Source organism: Sapajus apella, unplaced genomic scaffold (assembly GCF_009761245.1).
Source record: "Sapajus apella isolate SASKATOON/1434 unplaced genomic scaffold, GSC_monkey_1.0 scaffold10, whole genome shotgun sequence".
NCBI lineage: Eukaryota > Metazoa > Chordata > Mammalia > Primates > Cebidae > Sapajus > Sapajus apella.
In genome coordinates, this window is record NW_022436950.1 from 4,258,323 (window position 1) to 4,282,095 (window position 23,773).

At 48.0% G+C, this 23,773-nt stretch overlaps 1 protein-coding gene and 1 non-coding gene across 12 annotated transcripts in view; both read right to left on the bottom strand.

The window, feature by feature from the left end:
* Positions 1 to 23,773, bottom strand: part of AGAP1 (ArfGAP with GTPase domain, ankyrin repeat and PH domain 1) — a 616,003-nt gene that overhangs the window by 71,635 nt on the left and 520,595 nt on the right. For 10 of the 11 annotated variants that reach the window (XM_032277597.1, XM_032277595.1, XM_032277594.1 and 7 more), the window contains 3 exons: positions 13,447 to 13,601; positions 8,606 to 8,696; positions 1,394 to 1,616 (listed from right to left, as the gene is read on the bottom strand). In XM_032277597.1, the coding sequence (XP_032133488.1) occupies positions 1,394 to 1,616; positions 8,606 to 8,696; positions 13,447 to 13,601 (469 nt within the window). Of the gene's footprint in view, positions 1 to 1,386; positions 1,617 to 8,605; positions 8,697 to 13,446; positions 13,602 to 23,773 lie in introns of all 11 variants that reach the window. The other variant, XM_032277592.1, reaches the window with a different exon arrangement.
* On the bottom strand, positions 12,830 to 12,893 carry LOC116552046. Its single transcript, XR_004269171.1, has one exon. It is a non-coding gene; the product is annotated as a U7 small nuclear RNA (small nuclear RNA).

Below are 23,773 nucleotides of genomic sequence, written 5' to 3' on the forward strand. Positions count from 1 at the left end.
CTCAACCCAATTTCCAATCACTGTTCATTTTCAGACCCAACTTTCCTCCAATGTTATATCTATGACAAAAACCAGATATTAAAGCATGAATTAATCTTTTAAGCATGTTCACAGTTGATGACCCAGCTGATTTCTATGGTAGTGTTAAAAAAATCGAGAAAAATAATTTTTAAAGTGCCTAATTTCTTCAGTTCGTAAGAAACTTACGCACGTTTACACTATAACTCACAAAGCGCTCCTGTATCAAAACCATGCAGTTTTAAACAACTACCTCCTTTGTGCCTTTCCTGTCCCCCACACTACACAAAATCCCAAATATGGAGACCAAGATGAATAACACACCAGCTTCATTCTCTCCAGTGAGCCAAAGGTGGCACCACAAATTCATTTTTCAGTGCTAATGAATTGAAGTCCACCAGCCCTTCTCACGTTATGACTGCTCAGCAGAAGCCGGTTTCTGTGGCTGAACCACAGATTACCACTTGAACTTTCATTTTATCTGATCAGCAGCAAAACAAATCAGAGGAACCTCAAGAGTACCAGCAAGGGGGGACCTCTCCTCTCCCTTCATCTCTTTAGACACCTGACAGGCAAACAGTGAGAGCGAACCTCAAACCCCGTCCTCCTACGAGGGGGAATCACACAGCACCTGAGCGACGCTGGAAGCCACTTGCTTTCGGCAAGTACTGAGATGCCACGCTCCAGTCTGCCTCCATGCCACATGCCTTCTCAGAAGACATGCCATTTTATCACCTCTTAGGAACATTAAATATGCATGTGTACTCAAAAACGGTTTATAATAGCTGTAAATGAAAAATGAGAAACTAAATGGCCTCAAAATAAATGCGTTTTTTACACTGGGTAACAATTAACATTAATGAGAAGTTACACCATACATTATGCTAAACTTGGTTGACTATATATGTTAGAAATATATTTTAGAAAATAAAATATATTTTGTTAACATAAAAATAACTTTTATGTGTGTGTGGGGCAGCGGGGTGGGGGGGACTGACACAGCAGATGCTTATCAAAGATAAAAGAATAACAAAATGAAAGAATCAAACATTCATAATTAGTGTTAACAGCACAGCTTATGCCTATTAGAAATGTATTAATTAAAGTAATATATTCATAAGGTTAGAGGCTTAATACATTTCTAGGAGGGGGAGAGAAGTCTCCAAGGCTCAAAAACCAACATAAAAAATTAAGGGGTGTGAATTATCCACATCTGCTTAAGACCAACTTGAAACACAGACATTCCTGTGCCGGATGAATGGAAATTCCTACAGGCTGTCAGGGTCTTCCCAGCTGTGGCTGTCATGACGATCACTTCCAGTTGCCTAACAATGGGCACACATGTCTGGAGCCACGCATCTACCCCACTTCCTACCTTGTGGAGTCTACGGAGGGCTTCGTCCGCCCCTGGCTGCCCTCTTCCCAGACGCTGTTGGCTAGCTCGTTCCCGATGGACGACATCACCTTGATGAGCTCGACTGGCCAGTCATCTAGGTCCAGAGATCGCACTCGGGAAAGGTGGGTGCCAAGATTCCGGTGGATCCCTGAGCACTCGATGCACATGAGGGCTCCCAAGTTCAAACTGGCCCAGTTAGGATCTGGGGGAAGAGGAAGAGAATGCTAAACGCAACCAGACATCATCTCTCGTTCCAAGTGTTCTTGGAAGCATGAGGCCGCGCATCAGGCAAACTTCACAGCAACAGACTCTTCCTAGAATCACATCCGCGGCTTGAAAATGCTCCTGAGCCAGGGCCCAGGCCTGTTTTAGGTGTCTCAAATGCCTGGCAGTGGGTAGCAGCTTCAGAACACATTTGGCTTAAGCCAAAGGCTTGGGATTTCTCACGCAATCAAGAACTGAAAGCGCTGGTTTGGATAGAAAAGATGCCCTTTCCCGTAGGTCACAGCAGCATTCACCTTGAGGGGTCTGACCCGTGTGGGAAAAACACGTGTCTCTCGGCATCCACTGTGGCCAGCTGCTGCCGAGACGGAAGGAAGAGTGGTGCTGAGGGGCAGCTGGGGGACACCGTGACTCTGATCAGTCCCTCACTGCCACCTCTGTAGCCACCGGCATATCAGAGTCTACAGTAGGTACACAACGGGCATGCTTGCAAATTTCAAAGAGGAGGGAGAAAGTACATGACAGTGAAGAAAGATCGTTTTCAGTTATCTTATTTAACTACAGCTGCTGCAGCGACTGCTCTGCAGGCAAGTTGGTAGGCAGGGGTCTTTGGTGAGGTTCACGCAGCGCAACCAGTGCTGACTTGCGGAATGAATGGTGATGCCTGTCAAACTAGGCCAAGCACTAGTGCCAGGATTGTGCAGGACAACCAACCAGTTCAGACGGCAGCACTGGGACCCCAGAGCCGGATCACTCACTGCGTGAAGCTGGCTGGCATCATCAGAAGACCAGGAAATCAGGCCGGGGTTGACTTAATGCTAGACTCTACAGCTGATTGGAAGAGATAGGGTTGACCTTGACAGTCAACGACTTTCACCACTGTACATGGATACAGCTTACTCACCTGGGAATAGGCAATGTTTGCTCTGGGCATACTTGAAGAGTCAACAAAAGACCAGGTAGCTCAGGTCACATTTGACTCACTGGGGAGATAGCCTTTGTTTTATAAACAGCAAGTGACCAGCAATAGCCTTACGCAAGTTGATCAGAAGTCAGAAAACCACCCATTTAACAGGAAGGTGGCGATAGATACCACCAGACATGCAGGAAGAGGCCAGGTGCAGTGTCTCACACCTGTAATCCCAGCACTTTGGGAGGCCAAAGCGGGTGGATCACCTGAGGTCAGGAGTTTGAGACCAACCTGGCCAGCATGGTGAAATCCCGTCTCTACAAAATTACAAAAAATTAGCCAGACATGGTGGCGGGTGCCTGTAATCCCAGCTACTTGGGAGGCTGAGGCAGGAGAATCGCTTGAACTCGAGGCAGAGGTTGCAGTGAGCTGAGATGGTGCTACTGCTCTCCAGTCTAGGCAACAAAGCAAGACTCCTTCTCAAAAAACCAAAGAAAGAAATCTGAGAGGTCTCTGACCTCAGAGAGGTTCCGACTGGGAAGGGGAAGCTTATATATCAAATGGAAAAAACAAACAAACAAACAAAAAACCAAGCAGAAGAGAACAGAGACATCCAGAGACTCAGTGCTGAAAAACGCAGTCCGCACCAATGAGCAGGTGGCAGGGGAAGGAAGAGGGCAGCGGGGACAGGAAGGATAGCCACATGGAAGAGGCCCTGGCCTGGGGATGTGGAGGGTGGAGATGTGGCACACAGCTGGCGTGGACCCCTCCTCGCTGTGGCTCTCCCTTTGTGCCCCCACAGCCTACCTCCCCGCTGGCCCCCTCTGCTTAGAGACAGGTAAGGCTGGGGCTGACTGAGGGCAGGGCCTCGCCTCCGCTCCAGCAGAGTAGAATGACTCATCAGCAAGGGTTAGTATCTGAGCATCATCACTGCCATTTCCTTGGAAGACATCTTAAAGCCAGCTGGGACGCTGTGCTGTCTCGGCCGGGTGGAGAAGCTCGGCCTGTGGCTGATCCCAGCCTCCTGGCCTGGCCTCAGACCTCGGAGCTCTACTGCCCCCGACCTGGCTTCAGGTACTGCTTTCAGGCGTGGTGGCCCCACAGCCCCAGGCCTGCCCTGCTTGCTTTCCAGGTCCCCACACCTCTGTACGTGCCCCCTGCCAGCACAGCCTTTCCACCTTTGTCCTCTGCAAGCCTCTCGCCCTCCAGCCTCAGCTCGCCTCCTGAGAAATGAGGCTAATAATTTCCCTCAAGGAGCTGACGGAAGGATTAAAAGCTATGAGGCACTTAGCGCGGTGACTGCCCCATAGGAAGCACAGTGTTAGGTGTTGGCTGTAATTACATCTGTTCCTTCACGTATTCAACCAGTATTAACACACTAGCTTCTGGGGATACGGCAGTGAACAAAACGGAGAAAAATCCCTGCTCACAGAAATGTAGGACACAGAGTCTACGGGGACAGACCAACCAGGAAGTAATAAAAAAACCTGGCCCGGCACGGTGGCTCACGTCTATAATCCCAGCACTTGGGGAGGCCAATGGGGGAGGATCACCCAAGGCCTGGAGTTTAAGACCAGCCTGGGCAACATAGGAGACTACATCTCTACAAAAATTATAAAAATCGGCCAGATGTGGTGGCATGCATCTGCAGTCACAGCTACTCAGGAGTCTGAGGTGGGAGGAGCTGGAGTCTGGGAGTTTGAGGCTGCAGTGAGTCATAATTGCCCCGCTGCACTCCATCCCTGGCTATAGACCCTATCTCAACCCACCCGCTGCTCCTGCCCAAACCAGCAGAGAGCTAAGAAAACCGTATGATGTGCCGGACCTAGGAAGCCCCCAGGGCGGGACAGCAGGGAGTAGGGATGTGTGTGTGTGTGATTTCAAACCTGGTGGTCAGGGAAGGCCTAAGAGGCAACAGTGGGCAGAGATCCGAAGCTGCGGGAAGATGGTTCTACTTGTGGGCCAAGCTGGAGGCGGGAGAACCTGGATGTGCTCCTGCCGCAGGCTGTGTGGGGATATCTGGCGGTAGCGGTGGGTGCCAGTCCCCTCCTGTGCATAGGCTTGGAGTCCACAAAGGGAAATAAGACATCAGAAAGGCCCAGGAGAGAGAGGCAGCTGTGAGGTCCACACAGCAGGGTGGGAGAAGGAGGGGGCAGCGCACAGTCAGCTCTGACCAGGGCTTCATGGGAGACATGGATGAGCAGACAGAAATAAGCAGAAAGGTTGGGCTGCCGGGCCAGGTGCGGTGGCTCACTACTGTAATCCCAGCACTTTGGGAGGCCAAGACAGGTGGATCACAAGGTCAGGAGTTCGAGACCAGCCTGACCAACATGGTGAAACCCTGTCTCTTCTAAAAATATAAAAATTAGCCAGGCGTGGTGGTGCATGCCTATAATCCCAGCTACTCAGTAAGGTGAGGCAAGAGAATTACTTGAATCCGAGAGGCGGAGGTTGCAGTGAGCCAAGATTGCACCACTGCACTCCAGCCTGGGACACAGGGAGACTCTGTCTCATAAAAAAGCAAAAAAAGAAGGCTGGGCTGCCTCTCAGGGCCTGTCCATGAAGGTCAGACTTGTTGGTGAGAGCCACTGAGGGTCCCAAGCTCCAGCATTCTCAAAGGCCCTCAGGTAGAGATTCTCTTTGGCATGTTCCTGGCAGAAGGCTGGCAACAGGTGTCCTAAACCCCGACTGTCCGTTGGGTCTGGGACACGCTGAGTTGGGCCGTGCTGAACGCTATCTTCAGGGCAGGACTTCCCGGAAGCACAGGTCACAACTTCCTGGGAGGCAGATGTTAAGTTTCCCAAATTCACTGGCTCTCAGAATCCCTTTAGAGACAGGCACCCCCAAAGCTCCAGAAGCTCAGCGTCCAGTCTGGAAACAGTGTTCTGGGATGTGCTCAGGGTGCAGACAGAGGGGGCTCCTGGTGGTCTAGGGTATTCTCTGCAAGAACCGGGAGCCAGGAAGCTGTTACTACAACTCCAAATTCCACGTTGCACACAAATCCCCAAGCCTCAAAAGACGTACCATTCAGACAAATGGTGCTAACTTTGCAGAGAGAAGGCTTACAGATCTTTCCCCTGAACACCTTAAATATTCCTTAGGTTCATCTAGACTCAATGGCCTACCCCTTTTTCATTTTACAACACACTAGGAAGTTTCTTCATCTTAATTAAGACTTTTTTTTTTTTTTCTCAAGATCAAGTCTCACTCTGTCGCCCAGCCTGGAGTGCAATGACGTGATCTCGGCTCACTGCAACCTCCGCCTCCTGAGTTTAAGCAATTCTCCTGCCTCAGCCTCCCGAGTAGCTGAGATTATGGCGCCCACCATCATGTCTGGCTAATTTTTGTATTTTTAGTAGAGATGGGGTTTCACCATGTTGGGCAGGCTGGTCTCGAACTCCTGACCTCAGGTGACCCACCCACCTCGGCCTCCCAAAGTGCTGGGGTTACAGGGATGAGCCACCATGCCCGGCCTCAATTAAGTCTTTTTCCATGATTTTTAAAGGTAGCTATGGGAAGACATTACCATGAACTGCTCTTCAATTGTTAAACATTTGGGATGCTTAGATTTTTTGCCATACGAAGCACTGTGATGAACATCTGGAAACACAGACCTCTGTGCCCGCCTTGCTCAATCCCAGCGGTTTAGTTCCTGGAGTACACGCTGGAGTCAAGGGCATCCACTCTTCAAAAGCTTTTTAGATACGTTGTCAAAAGGAGGTGTTTATATTTGATTTCTATACGTTGTCAAAAGGAGGTGAAACATAAACACCTCCTTTTGACAATATATCTAAAAAGCTTTTGAAGTGTGGGCACTGTACCTATCCCAGTACTTTCACCAAAATTGGGTGTTTTTACTTAACAAATCCTTGTCTGTGCCACTTGTGCCCTTCATCTGAGCACTTCCAGTCTTCTCAAGGCCCTTGTTCTTGAGAAAACACAGCAGGCTGGCCAAGAGATAGGTCTGAATTCTGCTATGGGATTTGCTATTTCTGTGACCTCATTGGTCACAGAATGACCTAACCCTTCAGGCTCCTCAATTCCTCCCCTTTAAGTGGGGCCCACAGGAGCCCCAAGTATTAGGGTTGCAGGAATGAATAGACAGTGCATGCAAGGGTTTGTCGCGGGCCTGACACAGACCACGCGTTTAGCAAATGCATGCGTGGTACCGCCCCTTTCTCCTGAATTGTCAAACTCTGCCTTGTCCCTCTGTCCCTGTCTACCTGCTCAGGTGGTCTTGCTCCGAACAAACTGGCCCCCATCTCCCCCGCACTGGCCTCCCTTTTGCACCCCCATCTGCACTCACATGCATAAGCTCATCTCAGAAAGGACCTGTGACCTCCAATTTGGCACGTGTCAAACTACTGACATTTTCCTTAATGGATGTTCTCATACTGCTCAGATTTGTGGTTTTAAAAAAAGTTCTTACTTTTAAAACATTTTGATAAAAACACTTCAAATAACTGCTTCTCGCTTCGAACTTCATTTCACCACATGGTTGAAAGTAAAACTTAAAAATTCAAACATAAGGAGATACTTTAAAGGAGTACCTCAACATACCTGGAGAAGAACCCCTTCCCTCACCCGCAGGACGGGATTCATCTCTCCCCTGGCTGCTATGCCGGTGAGGACTCTCAGAGGGGCGCTTCCCCTCCCTTTTGTCTGGAGCAGTCCTGGGCTCCCGTCTCCCTTTGCGGCTGAGCCAACCCTGGCTGGCCTCCTCCCGGCTTTGCCTCTCTATTCCAGTCTATTCAGAATGGTCTGGCCACATCCGTCTCCCCAAGTGCAGCCCAGGGTCCATCTCCTTCCTGCTCTAAAACTCCAATGATGTCCCTCTGCTTACAAATGAAGAACAAAGCTGGACACTTTCACCTAGCACTCACACTCCAATTGGCTTCTACCAGCTTTCCAGCCCAAACAGCACCTCTGATCCTAAAGCGACCCAGAGAAGCTCTCCTCGAGCCGCCCCCTTGCTCGCAGTGATTCCTTCAGTCCCTTCCCTGTACAAGCTCTGCCCATCTCCAGAGCCTCGCTAGCACGGCAGCTCCTGGGTGAGTGGCAAGGCCGCCGTGTGCCCCTAATGGCTCTCCCAGAGCTTAGCTCTGTGGTCAGCAGGTCAGTGCCTTGCCCAGTATGTTTCAGGCTTCAGGATGGCAGGACCCACCACGTCATGCATGTTTCACTCCTGGGCAGCACCCGGCCTGGTACAAGCACCTCTTCCCTTGTTTGAACTGGACTTCCTTCTCTTCACAACGCTACTTGACAAAAAAATTTCAATGGAAGAAGTTTCCTGAACATCTCCAATACTGTCCTCTTGGCTGGGGCTGCAACATGACAAGCAAGTCCCCACCCTCAAGACTATGAACAACAAAATGGCTTTTTCAAAGGGAAAAGAATAGCATGGATTACACGACTGACGCATGAAATAAAACTGGGTTACTCTATGGCACCAAGCAGTAATTACAACTTTTTTCAATTCACTCAGAGGCTTTAGAGGGTAATAAATTTAAGCCCCCCTCCCCCCTTAAAAAAAGACATCATATGATAGCAAAACCCAGAACACATGATTGTGAAATTAAAAACACAATATCCAGAAATCTCTGGGCAGGAATGAACCAATTATATTCTATTTTGATGGAAAAAAAAATCAGTAAGTGATCACTTGATTAGGCAAAAAGCCAGCCACCATGCCTGGCTGATTTTTGATGTTTCGTAGAGATGGGGCTTCCCTGGGTTGCCCAGGCTGGTCTTGAACTCCCAGGCTTCCTAGATTTGGCACAGGCTGGGGGTGTGGAGCAGAATCCCGTGCACTCCTGGTGTGACTGTTGTTCACCAGATGCCCAAGACGCAGGAAAGACGCACAGCAACGCTCCCTGCAGCCAGGGGCGAGCTTGGGTGGAAGGCTGTGTTCAGCTCAAATCCAGAGTATTTCAGTTCCCTAAAAGCAGTTACCCTTATCTGCCAAACAGGGCAGATGCCTGTCCCCTGCCACCTGGGCCTAGTGGGACCACGTGGTCTCCAGCTGCAGAGCGCCAGCCCCTGCTGCCGCGCACACTTACTTGGGGTCTCGCAGTCCACACAGTGGGAGTTCCCGCGCATGTTCCGGATCGACTGCAGGGCCATGGCCTCACTCTGGCTCGTCAGCCGGGACTGGTACGAAGGAAGACACAAACACAAGGTGTGAGCACCCCGGGAGAAACATACATGACTGGTAACGTCAGGGAAAGATCAAACAGACTGGGAACAAATGTAGGATGAGGGTAATTTCCAATCAGTCCTGTTCTGATGTCTTTGGGAAAGAATCAAACAGACTGGGAATAAATGTAGGATGAGGGTAATTTCCAATCAGTCCTGTTCTGACGTCTTTGGGAAAGAGCGTAACTGAAGGAGAAATTATCATGTGAGGGTCGTCACATTTTAGCACTCATCAGCTGAGATGCACTCTGCCAGAAATGAGCAAAGGGGAAAGTTCTGGATCATCTGTGAATCAACATCGACCATGATCACCTGGATAAGGTAACTGGGTAACCTTCTGGGCAGTAGCCACGTTACTTGGTATGAAGAATGAGAAAGAAAGAATATGTTTTTAAGGCCAGGGTCTTCATCAGCGCTGTAAGAGCTATCTCATGGTTCCTTGTCAGTAAACCCTATCCATACCACACGACACCCTGGGAGATGCACCTGTCATCTGAAGACTCTCAGTTGCCACAGTGACAAAGCCACTCGCCAGGGTGGGGGCAGGGAGAAACCTGAGTGTAGCTGGGGTTGTTATTCTTAACCTTACACTTGATGACTTATTTAGTATTATTATTTTTTAAGCCAGAATCTCTGTTGCTGAGGCAGGGGTGCAGCGGTACAATCATAGCTCACTGCAGCCTTGAACTCCTGGGCTCAAGTGATCCTTCTGCCTCCCAAAATGTTGAGATTATACGTGTGAGCCACTGTGCCTGGCTCTATGGTCTTCTTTAAAAAGGATTTAAAGGCCGGGTATGGTGGCTGACATCTGTAATCCAAGCACTTTGGGAGGCCGAGGCGGGTGGATCACAAGGTCAGGAGTTTGAGACCAGCCTGGCCAAGATGCTGAAACCCCGTCTCTACTAAAAATACAAAAATTAGCCGGGCACAGTGGCACATGCCTGTAGTTCCAGCTACTTGAGAGGCTGAGGCAGGAGAATCGCTTGAACCCGGGAGGTGGAGGTTGCAGTGAGCCGAGATTGCACCATTGTACTCCGGCCCGGGCGACAAAGTGAGACTCCGTCTCAAAAAAAAAAAAGTTAAAAACATACATGCTCATTGCAGCAAGTTCAGAAAATACAGAGAAGGGAAAAAGAACATAAAACTTTATAAACAATGATATGGCCATCTGCAGTTAAGCAGTATTAATAATTTGATATCTGTTCTTTTAGCTTGTTTAAGCACATCTACATATACACAGGTACTTTAAAAAGCCAGTATAGGCTGGGCGCAGTGGCTCACGCCTGTAACCCCAGCACTCTGGGAGGCCGAGGAGGGCAGATCAACTGAGGTGGAGAGTTCGAGACCAGCCTGGCCAACATGGAGAAACCCTGGCTCTACTAAAAATACAAAATTAGCTGTGCGTGGCTACAAGCTCCTGTAATCCCAGCTACTTGTGAGGCTGAGGCAGGAGAATCGCTTGAACTTGGGAGGTGGAGGATGCAGTGAGCCGAGACTGGGCCACTGCCCTCTAGCTTGGGTAACAAGAGCGAAATTCTGTCTCAAAAAAAAAAAAAAAAAAAAGCCAGCATAATACATATTGCTGCATTGAAACCTGCCCTTTCAGCCTAACGAAATCTGTTCATTGCTCAGTGCCGTCACACGGTCTCTGACATCACCATTTTAAACGGCTACATAGCATTCCACTTCGTGAAGACTTATCAAGTTCTCTCTGATGGACATTTAAGTGGCTTCCAATTTTTCTCTATCAAACAATGCTGCAAGAACATATAATGGCTACGTCTGGGTACGCATTCATGATTATTTGCTAAGAATGGGTTCCTGGAAGTAGGGGTTCTAAGTGAAAGGGTATGTACTGGATATGTAGCTTTTCCCCCATAGAGAGAGGGTCCTGCTCTGTTGCCCAGGCTGGGGTAATGCAATCATGGCTCATTGCAGCCTCCAACCCCTGGGCTAAAGTGGTCCTCCCGCCTCAGCCTCCTGAGTAACTGAAGCTACAGGTGTGAGCCATGTACCTTGCTATTTTAAATATTTTTGTAGAGACGGGGGTCTCCCTATGTTGTCCGGGCTGGTCTTGAACTTCTGGCCTCAAGTGATCCTCCCACCTTAGCCTCCCAAAGAACTGGGAGTACAGGCATGAACCATCATGTATGGCTGATATGTACAGTTTTTAAGGCTTATTTATTAAATATGCATTTAATATTACAGTTAAAGCAAAAATTGAATCAATTTCAAAGGACAGTTACAATAAGCTTGATTTTCGTGTAAGAATTCTTTATAAATTGAACCATCTCATGTCAGACTGATGTGAAATATATTACTTGCTGCATAATAAATTATAATGTACTAATTACTACTGTCTAGTTAGCATCACACATTATTGAATTTTAATTCCCTTTGGTTAGATACCCAAGTATTCAAAATATGTTTAAACAGTTTATATTGGCATCTGGAATGCACATGTGTGAACACACACACACACACACACACACACACACACACACACACAAACAGGGATGTGCCTCTGTCTCTCTATGTGCCTGTATCATTTCTGTGGTCGGTTTGTCTGTCCAGCTGTAGCAGCTCTCAATTATCTGTATCTGCATCAGCTGTATCTAGCTGTATCAGCTCTCAATTATCCACTGGCAGGTAGAATACTATAAAGCTGGTGGTCAATTGGGCCTGTGTTTTTGCCCTCCTGCCACTCATTGTGGAGAGTATTTCCATGTTTCACACCCTCACACCTATTCAGCCAATGCCCACAATGACCAGGTGTGAATCTGCCACCTTTGGCTGCTCAACGCATCCTCCTCCCAGGAGAAGCAGCTCCCTGGAGCACCTGCACCTACTGAGAGCCAAGGGCGGCATTCTAAGGCTGGCATGTGCCTCGGCTGAGATGCGAGTCGGGAGAAGCCTGGCAAGGTGTGGAAGGGCAAGGCTGCCGCCATCCCAGAGCTTCCTGAATTAGGTGGAGGTGGCATGGGTTCAGAGTCTGCAGTGAGAGACTCTGATTCCCCCATGAAGTCAGGACATGTGACTCTCTGCTGAGTAACACATCCTGTCCCACGCCTGCCTTCTCAGAAAGAGCTGCTCACGCCTGAAGGATGCCACATGCTATTGCTCCCTGTCGCGGCGGCCCCAAAGCACCCTGTGCTCATTTCAGGAGGCACACCGTGGATGACGCAGACGTGACCCGGCAAAGCCAGGGTGTCCGGAATGAAAGGCAGTGGTTCTCCCCACCTTAGGTATAAAACATCTTTTCAAAAGGGAAGCAAATTACATTATAATAATAATGACTGTGGTCTGGTTTACCCTGGTTAAAGACGGTAATAAAATAAGACACTCTATCTTTCTGAAAGACAGACTCTCTTTTTAGTGACAAAGCTGCACATAAATCATTGGCAGAAATTTCTTTAAATGGTGACAAATGAAACTGCAGATTAGTGGGCAACACCGTTTCTCTGAGTTTCTAGTTGATCCTGGTTTGAAGTATCAGAATGCTTTCTAAAAGTCTAAAACGTCCCAGCAAAGAGGTTAACGACAACCAAACATTAAAATAATGAAATTGAAGCAATCCTTGATGGGAAAAAGGGCTTCTGTAAAAGGAATATCACTAGGCAGTAGCCTAGAGAATACAGGTGAAGCCAGGCGCAGAGGCTCGTGCCTGTAATCCCAGCACTCTGGGTGTCTGAGGCAGGTTGATCACTTGAGCCCAGAAGTTTAAGACCAGCCTGAGCAACATGATAAAACCCCACCTCTGCAAAGAATCTATATTAAATAAATACATATGTAAATAAATAAGTAAGCCAGGAATGGCGGCATGTGCCTGTAGTCCTGGCTCCTCAGGAGGCTGAGGTAGGAGGATTGCCTGAGTTTGGAGGTTGCAGTGAGCTCAGATTCTGCCACTGTGCTCCAGCCTAGGTGACAAGAGAGAGCTCTCTCAGAAAACAAACAAGCAAACAAAAAAAAAAACAAAAAAAATAGGTGAAAAAAATTTCTTTTTTACAGGTGAAAATCTTTATTTTTCCTAGCTAAATAACTACAAAAAATTATCTTTAATTTTTTTTTTCAATACAGAAAAATTCTGGGATGGCATTTTCTGGTCAAAACCAGAAAACCTGCTAGACAAATTCTAAAAAAGCTGCAATACCACCTCTAATTACTGAATAAAACATACGCCAGGCTTTATAAGTTTAGATAACAGAAAATTTTATCTTCCCAAACTCCCTGCATGCTCATGTAGACCCATCTACTTTTCATTTATGCTCCTAACAAGAGACGGTTTTCCAGCCTGATGTCGATTTGAATTCTGGGCATTTATGAGATCAGAACAGTGCATCTTTGAAGTCCGTATCCCTTTTTCTGAGTGTATTCTGTCCAAAACAAAAACAAATGTGGACCTAGAAGCCACAAGAGTCTAAAAGATTCCCTCTGGGACTGGCTGAGAGAGTGAGGATTTAACGCCGGCGATTCTGCCAGGGAGCATGGTCAGGCTGGGACACTGATGTGTGATGGCACCGACACGATGTGTTTCTTATCTTTTTAGTTATTGAGCTTCCTGCTTATGAAGAATGGTTAGGTCCTGCCATCTGCACCTGTCATGTGTTTCCCCTCCCTGGGACATTACTCGGGTTGTATTCCCTCTGAGTAGCCGCATTCCCCCCGAGCAGCTGCAGCCTTGGTTTTGGGCAGCCTGGGGCCTCACCTTGTTCTTGCTGCTCTCGCACGACTGCAGGCTGGCCAGGATCTGGCTCTCGATGGCTTGGACCCAGGCGTCCCGCTCCTCATACGTCGTGGCTTCAAAGTGCCACGTTTGGCCAGTGAGGGACACAATGATAAACTCAAAGTTTTCTTCTTGTTCTGAAACACAGAGTGTGGGATGAAGAGTTTAGCTTCTATGAGACAGCAGCCCCCCTGCTGGCCCTCTGTCACAGAAATGCCTCTGGGTTCAGCTGCCCCTGAGCAGGCCGGTGGTACACACAGCACGGGACAGCCAAGGCGGCAGAGATCTGAACCCAGGCATCTCCCAATAATCCAGATGTGGTTCCTAAGGCCAGCATGACTTAGCTAGGTTTCGATCAAGGTTCAGGGGACAAGGCCAGATGAAATCAACGAGTGATGTCAGCATTTCTGTGTGTTGCACACACAAAGGACTTAGGAGAATAACTGTGTAACTCATGGCTGACCATCCTTATCTGTGGGACGCTGAAAATTAAGTTAGGGCCGCTAATCTCAGGAGGCAGAGTTTATTTCTATCTAAGCACTCGCACAGATCCACAGACACTCCACGGAAAGAGGAACGCAGGAAGGTTTCTGCTCTTTTACCGCAGAGGACCTGTTATAGTGGGAGAGAGATGAATCCCCACTGTTTTCAGATGGGGTGAGTGCACGGGACCCTGCACACCTCAGGAGGACCTCAGCTAAGACTTACAGGCTCCAGACTTGGTAGACACTCTGGGGCTGGGTCTGGAACTTGGGGACACACCCTGCAACCCCATCTGCCACATCTGAGTCTGTGGGCAAGTTCCTTGACTCTTCCAAGGTTCATTTGTTCCCAACCCATAAAATAAAGGAAAAGGGTACCGACTGCCTAGTGCTTTCCTGCTAGTTCCCTGAAGTGTACAGACCCTTGTGGACTTGGGGCCTGGCCCATGGAAGATACTCCACAGATCCATGTCGGCCTTTGTTATTCCTATCCCCACTTCCGGCCCCCAGGTCGTTGCCAAAGGAGGAGGCACCACTTGCAGAAAAGCATAACTAATTGCAGACAACCATGAAGACATTTTTTGAGAAGGGGGGCTCACTTTGTTGTCCAAGCTGGAGTGCAGTGGTGCAATCACAGCTCACTACACCCTCCACCTTCCAGGCTCCAGTGAGCCTCCTGCCTCCGCCTGCTGAGTAGCTCGGACTACAGGTGCATACCATCACAACCGGCCAAGTTTTACATTTTTTGTAGAGATGGTGTCTCCCTAGGATGGTCTCGAACTCCAGATCTCAAGCAATCTTCACTCCTTGGCCTCCCAAAGTGCTGGGTGACAACTGTGAGCCACTGCACCTGGCCCTCATTAAGAAATCACCTGGGATTTTAGACAAAATACCTCCTTTGACTCGGTGTTTCCAGGCCCTGGCCTGTGAACTAGCTGCATGATTATCCCCTGGCGAGCCACTGTTATTGGGACTGATTTTCATCTACCTGCATGCTGACCACTTTACTATCTCCATCACCAGCCCGTGGCCATTCGCCTGGCTCACGTCAACTGTCCAGACCTCTATCTGCCAGGTTCTTGGTCCCTCCAGCCCGGCTTCCAAGCACTGCTTACCGCCCGTGCCTAGGTCGGCTCTCTCGGGCCCTTCCTCATGACGCACCTGCAGCCTGGGACATGAGGACATGCCACCCCACTCATCCTTTCCCCACTCCTTTCTGGCTGTGTGGATATGCAGCCTGCTTTGTGGCTGAGAGAGATCCCTTCCACCTGAGCACCCCACTGATCATGCCAAGCCCCACTCCTAGGCGAGTGGGGCCAGCACCCAGCCAGAGAGGGCCCATGGCCTCCACCAACCCCTCAAAGGTCTGTGACTCCCCGAGATGCTAACAGCCATTGTGCCGCAGGCATATTCTGGGGGCTGCAGGAAAGTGCTGTGATGCTGGGGCTGAGTGGAGGTCGGGCCTGGGCCTGAGGCCCCGGCTGGTTAGCCTCCTTTGGGGTGTTGGCACTGAGGCCAACCCCGTGAAAAGGACTGATCCGGGCTGGAGTGGGAGGGGAGAGAAAAGTCTTCGGAGGAAGTCCTTGGCTGGCCCACATGGTACGTGGGTGTCCTTCATGCTCTTAGTCACCGTGGTTGCTGATTCCTGGAGGGCTGGTGACAAGAGGTCAGGAGGTGAGGGTCTGGTTGCTCAGGGATTTTATCTCCATCTCCTGGGCTCTTGAATTTGGAGAACAAATGATCCCCCCACCCGCCTGTGTCTTTAGGCAGAAGCAAAACACTCCACCTGCTGTGGAAAGCGGGCTTGGGGAGAAGGTGGGGGCTGGGGTGTCTGCCTGTAATACCTTCAGTAATGACCTTAGACACTCAGGGACTTGGAGTTTTCATTAAAAAAGCAACAACACTGTAACTAACTTTCACACAGGTTTCACCATGGCTGACTTACAATGATACCGTGCAATTATTGGCTGAGGCGCTACATCTGTGAATCTTAAAAGGTCCGGCTTCTTGATCCACGGGCTTTTACATCCTAGTACTATGAATTACAACCTGTTCCACACAGATTCTCGTAAGACAATGCCCCCATTCATGTATTTTATGCAAAACTCTCCTAGTGAATGGATAGGTAAGGCAGGAAAAAACTACGTGACTCACAGATCATAAGGAAAACTTGGTAATTCATGGGTGGGATGTGACAGTTTTTGATTAAGAGATCAACTCAACAGGCTTACACTATTTTAATCTGTGAAATTCAAATGCACATATCAAAGCTCCCTCTGATCAGCATTTATTGGATCTTCCAGCGAAAAAAATTGCAACCCTTAGCTTCCCAGTTAAATTTCTGCACAACTGGTCCCCCGTAAAGCTTTCCTGTTCAAATGTTTGGCTCTAGCCAGTCATGAACTACACTCATTGGGAGTAGGGCCAACAGCTGAACTTGCACTGCACTGCATGGGTGCAGGGCTTGGTCACTGTGGTCTTCTGCTGCCCTCCCCGACATGCTAGGCAATGGGGTGGAAGGGATTCCAGCATGCGGGAGAAGCCGGTGCCCTCTAACTCTATGTGATCAGGACAGGTATGCACACAAGGAGGTGAGTCAACACAAAATGATAAACAACAGAAATCTGAATGAAGTTCCACAGGAACGTCTCTACCTTTTGCCTCATCCCAGCACAGTAGCCACTATCTGGCATCTTTAAATGGCTAAAGTGTAGTTTGGCTCTGCCTGATTAATTATGTAAACAAAATTCACCTGTGCATGCAAACCCTACTTAGAAGACCAAACACATGCAAGTGTTCACAGGAACATCAGAACCCGTTTCTAGCTAATTTTCAAATGTGCTCCCTACAGCAGCCGTTCTATGGCTTCATCACTCTATTTATTTATTTTTTGAGACGGGAGTTTCGCTCTTGCCGCCCAGGCTGGAGTGCAGTGGCACAAATCTCAGCTCATTGTAACCTCCGCCTCCCAGGTTTGAGCGATTCTTCTGAACAGGCTCCCAAGTAGCTGGAATTACAGGAATGTGCCACCACACGGGGCTAATTTTGTATTTTTAGTAGAGACTGGATTTTACCATGTTGGCCAGGCTGGTCTTGAACTCCTGACCTTAGGTGATCTGCCCACTTTGGCCTCCCAAAGGGCTGGGATTACAGGCATCAGCCACCGTGCCTGGCCCATCACTCACTTTAAAAATCCATCCCACCACCTATCTTCTCCTTATACTGGACACACGTAAGTTCCCTTTTCTAGTATGTTCTATGTCACGAAACATTTCTGTCTCAGTTCCTGGTCCATTCCTCCCCTTTCTCTCTGCTTCCTTTCCCTGGTCCCCTCACACCTTTTGTGGACCTGGATTTGGCATGATTTCCTCACTCTCTTGCAAACTGGACGTCCCCCTTCTACAGACCACCTGCCCTCCCTTTCCTGATCTCACTCCATCCTTGAGAGATCACCTCTTTCTTCATCCTTAACTCGTACAATCTGCAAAGCAGAAACATGCATGTGTGCATCCAGCTCTTTGCCACCCTTTCTTTTCTAATAATGCTCCCCTATCATCTCCCTGACTGAAACCTCACTCCAGGATTACAAATCAAGGAACAGCCAACGGGCATGGGCTGTGTTCAGTCTTCTTTCTCACTGACACTCCTTTTTCTGGAGTTCCTGACATTGCTGATGGGCACAACCATATTGTAATATTTGCCCCCTGGGTCTTCTGAGATGCTTGATCACCCTGAAGACTCACCCAGATGTGAGCAAGGTATTCATCAGGGTGAATGAAAGAGATGTGGATAGTTAGATGGATTCACAACTCACTGGAAGAGTCCCTCCAAAGGGGTACGAAGTGCTATAAACTAGAAGGAGGCCTGCAGTGGTCAATCATGGAACTTTTACCTCTGGCTTGCCTTGTTCAGTATTCAAAGTTTTATCAATGACTTGGATAAAGACACACAAAGTCTGCTTACCAACTTTTGAAAGGGAGGAGTTTTGGGGGGACAGCAGATAAACCAGGGTTTTATCCCCATCCCCAGCTTCTAAAAGAGAAGGATCTCTGAGCTGAAATGACAACTCAACTGGTGAAATGCATCATGCATGATTAGAATTCCTTCCCTTGGACCCCAACAGCAAGTGAGGTTTGGGGGAGATTTTGCTTCCCATCGGCAAATATGAAAAGACAGAAGGACTGCAGTCAACAGCAAGCTGGGAGTGAGGTTGCCAGTGAAAGTGAAGGCTGGGGGCGTGTCATCCGCAATAGCGGGGAGGTGCTCCTGTCTCCATCCCTCAGGGTATGGCCAGCAGGCAGCACAGAGAGAGCCCAATGCCAGGGACTGCTCACTGGGGACTCTGAGCACTGCAGACTTCTGTCTGATGGAAGAGGGATGACACCTGTTCCAGACGCCCTGGAGTCAACCCAGGACAGAAAAAAATGATGGAGACCCTGTAAGTAGAAGATTCTGTCCCCTCATAATCATCTGTAGATGAAGCTTGTGGGTTCTGCTCCCTTGGGGGTTTCAGGTCCTTGAATGTGGCCCTTTCAGAGGGAGACTCGTGGGAATTCAGCATTCCACAGGTGGTTGGGAGTGTGCTTGCAACTCTGAGATCCTATGGAGAGTGTGTTCTCAGGGTAGGCCGCTTTGAGCAGCTGCAGAGAATTCTGTGTTGAGATCTCCAAGGCTCCTGGAGAAGGATCTGAGATCAGCTACCCCAGGGCAAGGCGGGGTGACTGTGGAGTGCCTGCCATCTTCTCACTGCAATTACCATTCTCTTTCCAGCTTTCTGACCACTGCTTCTCTTTCTCCTCCCTGGTTCCTCTGTGTGTGGCCTTTAGTGAAGGCAAACTCCAAATTTAGTTAATGGTCCTCCATCCTCCTCCCTCCTTCTTAGGGGGTCCTTTACTTTGAAGCTTAGAGAGTCACTTCCTACAGACGTGCACCATTCTCATATGTATCTCCAATTCAAATATCTAATCATTTTTGGGTTTTAAAATATCTATGGATATTTTGCGAATACTGTGTCATCATATCAAGTTTAACATGCATCACACAGATTTGACAGAATGTTCAAATGCTTCTCTTGGGGTTCTGTATTTCTGTTAATGATTATAATGCTATTCTAATAATAAAATCTCAAATCACCTGGATTCTACCCTCTCCCTCTTCCCATTGCTGTCTAATCAGTCACAGCCCTGCTTAGCAACATCTGCCAATCCATACCTTTCCATTTCCTTCTGCTTTCCGTCCCTGCTTTACTGTGAAACTGACTCTGGTCCAGCTCTAATGCTGCTCTCGGTTTACCGTGTAAGAAGTTTGTTCTGTTGCTCCCCTCTCTTCTCCCTTGTTTTGGGGGCCTGGCTTCCCTTCCAAGCTGACTGCTTGACAACACGGCAGTCCACAGTGAGGCATGATCTCCAAGCGCACCTTCCTTCTCCCTTCTCAAATCAAATCCATGAGCTGAAACTAGAACTGTGAGCCCAAAGTGCTAAAAACCTGCCAAAGTGAAGGCTACCCTGAGAGGCAAATCTTCACAACAGATGGTACAACAGATGAGGTCTTAAGATAGGAAACATAAACCCAGGGTCCAGCACTCAGCAATCCTGCAAGGAAAGGAGCCAGGGGGGCCCAGGTCTCAGATCACTCTTAGCTTCTGGTATCTTCTCTATGGGAAAGCTTCCTGTGGACGGAAACCAACCACATCGGAACTCAAAACCAGAGATCCCCCAACATACTGCAAACAGGACAGCAGATTTAAATCCCAAGTATTATCGATACAGGCTGGGTGTGGTGGCTCACGCCTATAATTCCAGCACTTTGGGAGGTTGAGGCTGGTGGATCACCTGAGGTGTCAGGAGTTCAAGACCAGCCTGGTCAACATGATGAAACCCCATCTCTACTAAAAATACAAAAATTAGCCAGGCGTGGTGGTGGGCGCCTGTAATCCCAGCTATTCATGAGGCTGAGACAGGAGAATCACTTGAACCTGGGAGACTGAGGTTGTAGTGAGTCAACATCGTGCCACTGCACTCCAGCCTGGGCAACAGAGTGAGACTCTGTCTCAAAAAACAAACAAAAACGCGCACCAAAGAAAAGCCCAAAAGTATTACTGAGACATCATTTAAAGTAACTGTGGATGAAATGTTTAGATGAATAAAATACAGAATCTCCTAAATTTTCATGCAACAGGAGACCATCAAATGTAACCAAGAAGATCAGAAAAAAATAGATCTTTTGGAAATATATAAATTATAGTTAAAAAAAATCAAACCTTGATGGATAGGCTAGGAGGAGAGCTGAGGAAAGAAGTGGTGAGCTGGAAGACGGATGTGAAGCAATTGGCTGACACAGGAGAAATGAAAAAGAGCGTGGCCACTGTGAAAGAGAAATGACGGGGCGTGGAGAAGAATCAGAAGGTACAACACACATCTAACTGCCGGACACAGAAGGGAGGGTTTTACGGGAACGCTGGGAGATACCAGAGGTATAAATACAGGAAGACAATATTTACCCAGAAGCGCAATGAAGAAAACTATAGCAGAAGTTTATGAAACTGGAAAACCAAAGGCAAAGACAAATAGGATCTTAAGAACAGCCGGCAAGAAGAGACAGACTGCTCTTAAACAAATATCCGGACAGATCACAGACTTCTTCAGAGTAACAGAGTTGCAAGATGGTGGAATAATATCCTCAAGAGAAAGTAACAGCTTAGACTTGAGATTCAGGAAAACTCTCTTTCAAGAACAAGAGTGAAATACGGGACAGGTACAGGGGATCACGTCTGCCAACTCAGCACTTTGGGAGGTGAGGTGGGAGAACTGCTTGAGCCCAGGAGTTCAAGACCAGTCTGGGCAACACAGTGAGACCTCACCTCTACAAAACACTTAAAAATTAGCCAGGCATGGTGGCTTGCACCTGTAGTCCCAGCTATTTGGGAGGCTGAGGTGGGAGGATCATTTAAGCCTGAGAGATGGAGGCTGTAGTGAGCTGTGATCACTCCACTGTACTACAGCCTGGGTGACAGAGCGGGACCCTCTGAAAGAAAAGAAACAAAAGAGAAGAGAAGAAAAGAAAGAAAAGAGAAGAAAGAAAAACAAAAGGAAGGGAAAGATAGAAAAAAAAAAGGAAAAAGTGGGATGTATTTTTGTACAAAAAAACCCAAAAGTGCTTATTACCAATAGATGTCCACTAGGGAAATTAGTAAATGGTATACTTCAGGAAGATCTTAGAAGGCAGGATTGTCAAAGATGGGTTGGTGAGCAAATGAACTGATAAATATGTAAAAAAAAAACAAAACCCATAAATCAAAACAATACTGAATATGACTGCTGATGACAATGTCTGCCACGGGAAAGGTCAAAATGCTGGAGAACGTGGGGGCGGTGTTGAGGACGTGGGAGCTGTGATGTCATAGGGGCCTTGCACTGCTCCACTGGGGGAGGTTACAAACTCACTTCACATGTTGGTAAATCAGGTCTATCTGTCTACATGGGAAACCTCTACAATAGAAGAGGGTCAAATATGCAACTTCCCAACTAGAAGAAAGAAAAAAAAAATTAGTAAGAAAAGAAGAATGATGAAAACTTCTTAGCCAGTGAGGAAAACAACTCCCTTACCTTGGACAGACGATCTATCCCTAAACCCCACAGTGTCCACAATCCTAAGGGTGAGATGTCAGAAACATTCCTTTGAACACCCAGTTACAGGATTCTCAAGACAAGGACACCCACTGTAACTGCTTTCTTCATCCCTGCTACCTCGTGTAGTAAGACAAAAATAAGGAAATAAAAGACCTAGAGATTGGAAAGGAAGATAAAGACTGTCATTGACAATGTATATGACTGTCTTCATAGAGAACCCCAAATCACCTACAAATTATTAACAATAACAGCAGTTGGTCAATGGGCAAGATATAAGATGAATACAGAAATATTAACTGCATTTCTGTACACTAGTAAACAAAAATCATATTTAAGTATGCCTTCAAAATAATAGACAAACTTTATCTGTGAGGTAGAAATGGAGAGATACAAAGACCTGTGAATGAACTTTGCTTCCTTGAAAGTAATGACATAAAGAACCACTTGGCATCCACAGCCGCTCACAAGAGGAGGTAAAGAAAAGACTCCACACTTTGCCTGAAGGTGACAGATTAGCCAGAGCCTGGGGGTGGCCTGCTGAGGTTCAGCCCTCCTCTCCTGGAGAATGAAATCCTGGCTAATTGGCTGATTACCATGAAACACCAATAAGGCTCAACAGAGTAAAGAGGAAGCAGACACAAGACACCCCATGACCCAGGCTGATGGGCACCAGCTTCAGGAAAAGGCGTGGACTGGGAAGGTCATCCCTAGAGAGGCCCCACTGACCCTGGAAATCACAGCTAAGCTTCACATGGCAACTAAGAACCAACTGTGCAACCCCTGATTCATTTAAGATATTCTTTACTTGAGTGGGAGTCCTGTGCAATAACTCTAAACCTGGAAAAGCACAGATTTATAGGAATAATGAAGAAGTGAAGACAGGAATTGCCATCTCCAGGACCAACGGCTCTGTGCTTAAGTGCAGTGAGAAGGAAGCTGTACCATCTCTGTGATCCTCGGGTATGGTCTGTCTCTGATGTCTATGAAGCATGCACAAAGGCCCTGCGGTCACAGGGCAGGTCTGAATGCCATGCTTTCCTATGTTGAGCAGCAGTTCACCATGTAGAGAAATGCTGATGAGCAGTTCTTTGGAGGTTTCTGTTTTGTTTTGACCAGATGGTTCAGCCTAACCTTGGAGAAGCAGATGATGACCCCTCTCTCATCCATGCGGGGTCCAGCACCAGCTCCTAAATCAAGAGGCAAGGGCCCTGCTGACCCTGGGCTGGCCTCTCCCAGGCAGCCTGTGCTGATGGGGACCAGGGCTGAACGGTGATACAAATATCTCTCTATCCCCTATCCAGGGGACACTTGAAGGACAGAGGCTCAGTCTGCCCTGGGGGAGGCAGGACAGAGGCGGGAGATGGAACCCTCCGTGCGCATCACAGGGGTGGGCCCCAGCATGAGGGCAACCCTGTGCCTTCTTTTGTATTTTCAGGCCCTGAAATCTATGACAAGGGTCTGAAAAGCTGGGACGCCTTGCTTCCTGAGGAAGGATTAACATCTGAGCACAGAGTCTAATAAATCATACCAACACTGCCGCGTAGAGCCCAGCTATGCTGGGCCCATGTCTTTCCAACGATCCTGTCATTACGTGGCTTTTTTAAAATTTATTTTATTTTGCGGGAGGGTAATATGTGAATTCCCATACTCAAGAGTTTCAGAACTAAATTATATCTGCCATATGACTTTTCTGTGCCTCCCAAGATTAAAAAAATAAGCACAAGGATTACAGAGCAACTGCCCAGTCATGTTACATACAACTTGCAGGAAGAAATCTGCTTAGCTGTAAGAAATCTACGGCATGGAATAATAAATACAAGAAATGAAACCACTGGGCTCCAAATTCTGTGTCAGGCACAACACTGGGACTTTACGGCCAACACCGTGTGCAATCATTTTCCTCTCTTAAAATAGCAGCAATCTTCCTCCATTTCTGAAACACAAATTAACATTAAAAAAAGGAGCTCTCCTTGGGAACCGAGGACGGTGCAGGGGCCGGGAAGGTCTCCCAGTGGATTTCGGTTATCTTCTCTTACTCCTCAGGCCATGAGAACAAGATGGTTGGGCCTTTTGAAAGTAGTTTCCCCAGAAATCCCTCAATGGCGTGTCCCACTCAGAATTCTAACTGGGGTCAGGTCATCCCATTGGGTCAGTCTGGAGAACGCTGGGGGACGTGGTGCACAGAGGCAGCGGTCCTCT